Here is a 9,047-nt window from a genome sequence, read left to right on the forward strand (position 1 = left end):
CAGGGCATTCGATTGTTCTTCATTTGTTATGGTTTGTTCCGCAAATTTCGTCCTTTATTCCATCGCCGTTCCCGACTTATAGCCAATTTACGGTTGGGCTGCCAGGGATATGAACCCTAGTTTAATTTAGTATCCTTCACTTTTTAAACATATTCATTCTTAAATCCATAACCAGTACCTGATAAAAAAATTATCAAGCTAAAATAAATTGAATTTCATTAATGTGTTAATCACCGTTTGCAGTTATAAATCATAACAATTAATAATATATGTATTTTTTTGAAGTGAAAACTTCTTTAGGCACGTTGGGCACCACGTATAATAAAGCATTTACGAGTGAGGAATAAAGTATGATCTCGCGACACCGACACCGCCACCGCGAGTAGATATATATACAGTGGTATATATTATATTTGCGAGCGAGGAACAAAGTATGAAGCCGGGTTCACACGACACGGTGTAGTGTGAACAAGGCTTGATCTCGTGACACCGCCACGCGAGTATATATATGTACCTTGGTCTTGGTATATACATTAGTGTATCAAAAATGCGGGCGCAGCAGACGGCAGTTACGGGAAAACAACAACGCCCGCCTGCTTTTATACAGCTAAGCTAAGTACATTAATATTAGTATATACGTAGTTCACGCAGTTCACATACTGTTAATATTCTTCAATATAAAAATAGTTTATCCAATTTGGGTAGCCGCAAGCATCATACTTTAGCCACCATAAACCGATTGTATCAGTTTTAGAAATTGGCGATGATGCTGGCAGTGATGATGGTGAAAGAGTTGGTGAAATGATGGATGGAAATTGATTTTTCTGAGTGTACTTTAACTCATTTTTGTAAAGCATTTGTAATAATTTTGACATGTAATTTTTTTTTCTTTTATGTAAAATAACTGAAATAATTATGTATAGTATTTTATAGTGTTGGGCACTATCGAATGAAAACTATCGACATATTCGATTGTTTGTAACTATCTAGTCAATCGATTGTTTTACAATACTACCGAATAGTTTCATTCGATTGAAAACTATCGACATTTTCATTCGAATACAAACTACCGACATTTTCATTCGAATAAAAACTATCGACACTTTCATTCGAATAAAATCTAATATCTATCGACATTTTCATTCGATTACAAACTACCGACATTTTCATTCGAATAAAAACTACCGACATATTTTCCATTCAAATAAAAAATCGATAGTTCTATAGGATCACAATTCACAATCACAACGTCTTAGTAGTTAGTACGCGCTTATCACACTTATTGTTATCTGGTATTAATTAACTATTAATTGTTTTATTAATATTTGTCAATAATCGTCTGATTGTCTCTGAGTATTGTTGTGTCGTTTACTCGTTTCTCAAATTTCAAATTCATGCGCTTTACTGAGTACTCACTCTTTCATAAACCACGTTTATAGTCGTGCGATTAGTGATCATTAAAAATGCCGTTTCCAAAAAAAAAAATGCATCCTTCGTTTGGAAATACTTTAATAAAGACGTCAATAAGCCGAATGTAGCGGTTTGCACATTGTGCAAAACCTCCTACAAACGATCTAATAGTACTTCAAATTTATTAGACCATTTAAATAGAAAACATTTTACCGTTTTAAACCGGGATCGCATGCGTGTACATGAAGAACGTGAAGAAGATGAAAATACACCAGGTAACTAAAAGTTCATTGAATTTGATCAGATAATAAAATAGATGATAGTTTTTGTATACAAATATTTTAATAAACAAGTTATAAACTGAATTTTGAATAGGAACATCGGAAGGAAATACAAGTGCTGTGATTCCTAGGGCAGAGATAGTAACCACTGAGCCTATAGTGACAAGACAAAAACAAATGGTCTTGTCTAACAGGTATTTTTTTTATATTATTTGCTTATTGATAATTATTTGCATAAATCAACACATCTTAATTCTTAATATAATACACATTTAATTGATGTATTAAAAAATATTTGATTATTTTTAATTTTAATTTTAATTTTCAGATTTAATCATTATCCAACTGGTTTGGAAACATTTTAAGTTATGCCTCTGGAAGGAAATTTTTAATTAAAAGGATATTAGTTATAAGTATCATATATTTTAATATGTTTTTAATTATTATTTTATTAATCTATAAGTCTTGAAAATTATCTATTAAAAACAGTTTTACTTTTCTTTTTAGTATTTTATTGAGTATTTTCAAGGCTTGTATTTAGAAAAAGTTATTTGATTCATTATTTTTTATTTTTTAGATAAATTTATTAACCAACTGGTTTGGACATGTTGTAACTTTTAGTGATGCCTCTGGAAGGAAACTTTTAATCAGGAAGTTAAAAGGATAACAGTATCAATAGTATCATACTACATTTTAATATTTACTTAATTATTTAAATTTATAGTCTTAATCCTCAAATTAAACATTTCAAATATGTTTTTAGATTTGGAACTGTGTCAGAACATCAAATCAATGAATTTCATGAAGCGATTGTTCGGATGATTGCAGAGGACCTACAACCATTGTCGATTGTAGAAAACTCAGGTTTTCGTCGTATGATAAAGCTCTTAGATTCTAGGTGATGATTATAGATTTTACACATTATAAAATATATTATAATAATACTGCATCTAAAATCAAATAACTTCTTATGCTTTAACTGTTGTTTATTATAAAAATATTTAACTATATGCATATTATAACTTAATTTAGATATGAAATACCCAGCAGAAGAGCCCTCGGTAGGACAATTATACCTCAAATAATGGAGAAGGTAAAAGGAAATGTGCAAATTTTATTAAATGCAGCAAGTCATATTGCAATTACGACAGATATTTGGACTTCTATGAATACCGACTCCTTTATGACGTTAACCGCTCACTTTGTTGACACAAATTTAAGAGAGCTAAGTACTGTTGTTCTGTGTACCAAAAAGTTGGAGTCTAATCATACAGGTGTTTATCTTTCCCAAGTAATGACTGAAGAACTGATGGAGTGGAATATTTTAAATAAAGTAGTTGCAATTGTAACGGACGGTGCTGTGAATATCAAATTAGCCGTAAGGTTAATGGACATTCCTCAGATTCCATGTACAGCTCACAAGTTAAATTTAATTGTGCAGCAGTCACTAGAAATGTCAGAGGTGGATGAAGCTGATAGAGATGAAACAGGAGGATTTAAAAATATTTTGAAGAAATGTCGCAACATTGTAGCTTTCTTCAAACGAAGTGAAGTTGGTAATAGGATATTAGTAGAAAAACAGAAACAGCTGGGTATAAATAAAGTATTAAAAGTAAAGCAAGACGTCCGTACGCGTTGGAACAGTACTTTATTAATGTTGGAGAGACTTGTACAACTGAAAGAACCTCTAACAATTGCAATAATTTCCTTAACAAGAGCTCCAATTTTCCTTGATCACGATGAATGGAATATAGTTGAAGACATAATACCTTTGTTGAGACCCTTTAATTGTTTAACGGTAGAGCTTTCTGCAGAGCAATACCCAACAATTTCCAAAGTGATACCATTGATAAGAGGTAATTATTTCAATACAGTGCACCATATATTATAAGTACATAACTTAAAAGTAAATAATTATTTATAGGTTTACAAGGTTCGTTGGTTACAAAAATTCCAAGAACGCTACTTGGACAAGCTTTAAAAACAAATTTAATTGGCAATATAACAAAACGGTTTGATGTTTTTGAAAAACAAACAATAACACCGAGTTTTTCAAGAGCTACCCTGTTAGATCCAAGGTTCAAAAAAGTTGCATTTGGAATAGATGAAAATGCTAATGAGGCTGAAAAGTTTGTAATTTCAGAAATAGCTGATCTATTAGATACACCAAATGCTGTTAATGGTAAATACTAAATACACTTTCCATGTATTGAAAAATAACTATTTGACAAATGTAAAAGTAGTGTTGAATAATATACTACATTTTTGGATTTAAAGTCTTTCTATAAAATATATTTTTTTTTTTGTTCAGAACAAGCAGTTGTTAATGAAGCAATTCAAGATAATGTTTGGGAATTCCTACAGTCTAAGGTTACTAGTATACAATCCCAAAGTACGGTAACAAGCAGTGCTACTGCCTTGATGAGGCAATACTTAAGTATTTCCCATCAAGACTTAAAATCAAATATTTTTACATTCTGGAATCAACACAAGTCTGTGTTATATCCACTTAGTAACATTGCTGAAAAATATGCAATTATTCTGGAATAATCAACAGCAACATCTGTACCATCTGAACGAATTTTTTCAAAGGCTGGTCAGATTTTATGTGCACGACGCAGCAGATTATTACCAGACAATTTGGATACCTTAATTTTTTTAAGTAAAAACATGTAAATTTATATATTTTCAAGGTGGTTATTTTATCAATTATCCATTATATTATATTCCTTATTCTAAAATAATTGCATGTAATGTCAGCTATTCATTAAAAATTAAATAATGAAGTTTGTTTTAATTTATGTATTATAATATCATTATATAACTCTAAATAATTGTGGATAGATATTAAATACATAATATTTTTTTGGTAAAATATTATACTGACTACTGAGCTTATTTAAGGAAAAATATACCTTCTGAATTAGGAAATTTGAACCTCAAAAATAAAAATAACCTGTGATTGGTTTTTGGTTATAATAATAATAATAATAATAAGTAATAACGAGTAACGATGACTTGGTAGTAGCCACTATCCACTAGCCAGTGCCCAGTATGTTGTGGGTACTGTGTAGTTTTGTGTAATTTCATATATTCTGTGATACTACTATCCACTGTGGAATTTTATAAATTTACACTAATATTCTAATGTCTATAGCTCCATCAATTATTATCACATTAATGTAAATCACTCGTCAAAATTCATTAAAAATTAAGTTGTGTACTCTTGTGTCCGAATCATATTTCAAAAATATAGGTTACCGTTTGAAAAAGTTACCCCTTGAGTCTCATCATTCAAATAAAAAAAAATATTTTATACCAAATTAGTTTAGATTATTATAATATGATTCAAAAACGTTGTCACATAGCCATATAGGTCATTTTTTTCTTATTTTAATATTTCAAATGATTATTCGATAGTTTTTAGTATTCGGTCCACAAATAAAACTATCGCTTGGTTTTTCAATAGTTTTTACTATTCGGTCCATGAATAAAACTATCGAATAAATAGTCGATAGTTCACTTGGACTATCGACCATCATTCGATAGTACAAACTATACGGTAGTGCCCATCACTAGTATCTAATATTTTTCCTTTTACCAAACATGACTTTGACTAATATAAAGGTGCCTATTTTTTAAGTATCAATAGAAGGCTCATAATAATCTGGCACATCATCATTTTTTCCTCTTCAGGCATCCCTAAATGGTATGGTTTCTTTTTCTATGTCGCTGTTTGACCCACCCAAAATAGCTGAAGTAACACTTACACCTGGAGCAACATTATATTTTTTTCTTATAGTAACGAGGCCCTAAAAAAATACAAAATATAGATTGTAATAATAATTTATGAAACTAGTCTACATATTATTAATTTTCAATGTCACCCCTCATTAATTATCAATCTCACCCCACAGTAGAACACATTTTGGTATCAGTTGAATATTCAAATGAAATAATAAGTATAAATGGGATTATATTCCCAGTTAACTAGTCAAGTATTAAATAATAAGTATAAATAAATATAATAATGCGTTACTTACTTTGCGGGGGAATTTTTCGCAGCACACAAAACCTCTAACTAAATACACTAGACGCCGCTTATAAGACTCACATTTGGACCAGCACAAAGTGAGTCTCATAACCGAATGAATCCTATAGACGAAGTGGGAAAAAAAAATTAATTACGTATTTATAAATTTTATTTTACTTCATATTTTGCTTCAATTTTAATACTTTAACACATATTACATAATATTACATAGGTACCTACTTAAGTATTTTTCTACTTTACCGGGCACCCTTTTTTTTGCAATTTTTTTTTTGGAAACTTATGTAGTTAAGTAAGCTGAAAACGATGGTGAAAACCGAATTTGGGGCACGGACTTAGTTTTGAAGTTATGGCCTAATGAAGTTCACTATTTCGCGATTTTTTTTTTCACTTATTTTGATTGTGATTGTGCCGTGGCTGGCAGTTGTCCGAAAAATGATAAGGTGGTTGTACGTTGGTTAACCTGTAGTTACCCTGTGACCAACTTAAGGTGGTGTTGCACAGCAAGTCGGGGGATATTTTCGATTTGCGGAGCGGAGCGACGGCGCCGAGGAGCGTAGCGACGATTGCCGCTAGCACGGCATCAAGTCTGTACGATGTCTTTCATCGTATGATAACTATCAATTAGTTTAGATTACATCATAAACTAAGAAGTTCATGGATTACAATATTACATGCTATGATTATACTGATAATATTAGCGTTTATTAATTAAAAAAAATCATATCCCGGAGCGTTGTCATCGTCACTGTCGTTATCGCGGTTCTTTTCGTTATCGTCGTTGTTGTCGTCCTTGTCGTCGCCCTCGTCGAATTCACCTATGTCGCTACTGTATAAAATTCCTGCCTGTTTAAAAAATTCATCTGTACCATCTAATTTATAGGCCCGACATTTTTTCATAAACATGTATTTGGCCAGGTAACCCGCGTAAAACGCTTTCTTTCGGCAGTATAGAGATATGGAAGCTTTAGCGTGCCTCCATGAGCTCTCTATTGTATTTGAGTGAACTCTTGTATCGGGATCCTTAAAATGAAGGCTGTGATTCACTGTTAGGTGAATGTAGCCTTCGTTGTTCAAAGTGTTATAAGCCTGAAATGAGTTAAGTAGAAGTTAGTCTGTCTTTACAAGTTTACTATTATAGAAATACCTTCCAACAATCAGAAATGATAGTAGTACCAGGTTTCACCCAATTTTTTATTATTTTTAATAGTGTGTCGGCGGTACGATTCTCGACAGGAACCATAAAGCAGTTTCCTGTTTCTCGTTCATAACCGCCAAACACCCATTGTCCCTCGACACGGTAGCCACGATGGTGTTTCCGTCTACCAAATTTCGATTCGTCGATTTCGACGGTATGTCCATGACCACCAACCATAACCTTACGAACAATCATGGAATCGTAGACAACTTCCATACAGAACGATGCCCAATCTACGATGGTTTGATTTGCCAGCCTCAACTGTAGTTGGAGTACTGGGAAGGAGCAACTCATCACCCATAAATTCACGAAACCACAAATGTCTAATAATGACAGATGGGACTTTGCAAAAAATGTATTTTTCCTCAATGACATGCTATAATTTGTTTGTTTTATATTTATTTAGTATTTATTTTAATTTAGTTTAGTTTTAATTTTAGTAATTATAATATAGTGTTTAATTTAGTTTTAATATTTACCTATAGTTGCAAGTTTTTTTTTTTTTAGTTTGTTTTTCCCTGCACTTCCATTTGAATTTATCCAAAGACGCTTCTTCGCGTGTTAATGTCATTTTATGCCCTCTTATGCATTTCTGTGCATTATGTAATACACCAAAATTCTGGAGCATTTCTATTAATGCCAATCCTTCGTTTTGAAGTGACAGTTCTTTTAAGTCATATAAATTTAAACTCTTGACACTCATTGTAATATATTTTTAAAGAAAATGTAATTTAAGATATTAGAAAAGAACACTAGTTTCTTAAATAACAAGTGCAATACTGAAACGTTTTAGATATCTTTGTAATCTCATATTTAAATTGTTTTTGCTCAAAATACATTTATTATTTGTTATATTATCTTAATGAATGTCGTTAAGATAAAAATAATTGGTATATAGTGGTGTTTTCGAAATAGTCGTAGTAAACTAGTGTGATGCGCGAATGCGTAAAAATCGCGAAATAGTGAACTTCATTAGGCCATAACTTCAAAACTAAGTTCGTGCCCCAAATTCGGTTTTCACCATCGTTTTCAGCGTACTTAACTACATAAGTTTCCAAAAAAAAAATTGCAAAAAAAAGGGTGCCCGGTAAAGGTAGAAATGTTCCAAAATATTATAAAAAATTATACATTTATAAAAAAAATATTATTATTTATTATTTATTTTGAAAAATTATTTTTGAAAAAAATTATAATTTTGGTTTGTTTTTTATTTTGTTCCAATATTCCGAAAATATACTGTTCGTATTCATATTGTACATTTAAATTAGTACCACGGTGATGAACAGCTCGAATAACGATAATCGTTGCGATAAATGTGAACTTTTTTCTGCGATAAAAATTATTATACGTTATAAGGTACCAACAGAAACTAGAAATAATCAACACGAATATTATTTAATTTTTAAATACCAATTTATTTCTAAATTATAACCAAAAAAGTTTATTATCTACTAATTATTTTACGAAATTTGAGTCTTATAACCGATTTTTTTTTAATGTATTTGGATACGTCCGGACCGTTCCAGACTATTTTGAGTCTAATAAGCGACTGAACCTTATATCTGTGAGTCTTATAAGCGGCGCCTACTGTATTGCTTTGAATTTGTAACAATGACAACATAAATAACAAGAAAAACAGTTTTATCAACTACTATTAATAATTTAGTATCATATCACTTCACCAATTCATAGAAAAAAACCATTTTACTTTAATTAGTGTTGCCATAATCCACTGTCAAAGAAATAATTGGATAAAAATCAAAGTCACCTCGTATTATCAATGTCACCTCAATTTACGGTAATTACATATACATAATGTATAAGACGAATCAAATCCTGGATTATTTTTAAATACTTTCACTAAACATTACTTGTAGGTAAGTTTTAGAAGTACCATAACCATAGACGTAAATAGGGGGGGGGCTTAGGAGGGCCTAGCACTCCCTAAGCCATCTGAAGCCCTCCTTAAGATATTTTAATCTATAGGTAATCTTTATTATGGTAGATTACTAGATTATGTAAAAGTATCCATCAGATCGTCACGTTATGGCGGTTTCCAACAAAAAAATTATATCTTAGAAAAATATGAGAGTTGAATGTATATTTG

The 9,047-nt window shown here is 31.1% G+C and overlaps 1 protein-coding gene across 1 annotated transcript; it reads left to right on the forward strand.

Moving 5' to 3' along the window:
- The first annotated feature begins 1,642 nt into the window (after positions 1-1,642).
- Positions 1,643-4,241, forward strand: LOC100572366 (zinc finger BED domain-containing protein 1-like). The gene is made up of 6 exons (XM_008183759.1): positions 1,643-1,685; positions 1,786-1,885; positions 2,455-2,589; positions 2,724-3,547; positions 3,616-3,873; positions 4,003-4,241. Exons 1-6 carry the CDS (start codon positions 1,643-1,645, stop codon positions 4,239-4,241), a joined length of 1,599 nt encoding a protein of 532 aa, XP_008181981.1.
- Positions 4,242-9,047: the final 4,806 nt, after the last annotated feature.

Source organism: Acyrthosiphon pisum, unplaced genomic scaffold (genome assembly GCF_005508785.2).
Source record: "Acyrthosiphon pisum isolate AL4f unplaced genomic scaffold, pea_aphid_22Mar2018_4r6ur Scaffold_21787;HRSCAF=24872, whole genome shotgun sequence".
In the NCBI taxonomy this organism is placed as follows: domain Eukaryota; kingdom Metazoa; phylum Arthropoda; class Insecta; order Hemiptera; family Aphididae; genus Acyrthosiphon; species Acyrthosiphon pisum.

Excerpts from the sequence above, each read along its gene's own strand:
- LOC100572366 (XM_008183759.1), top strand. The coding sequence starts at position 1,643 with ATGCGTGTACATGAAGAACGTGAAGAAGATGAAAATACACCAG. Across the intron at positions 1,886-2,454 it reads CAAATGGTCTTGTCTAACAG|ATTTGGAACTGTGTCAGAAC; the intron begins GTATTTTTTTTA and ends ATATGTTTTTAG. Across the intron at positions 2,590-2,723 it reads ATAAAGCTCTTAGATTCTAG|ATATGAAATACCCAGCAGAA; the intron begins GTGATGATTATA and ends AACTTAATTTAG.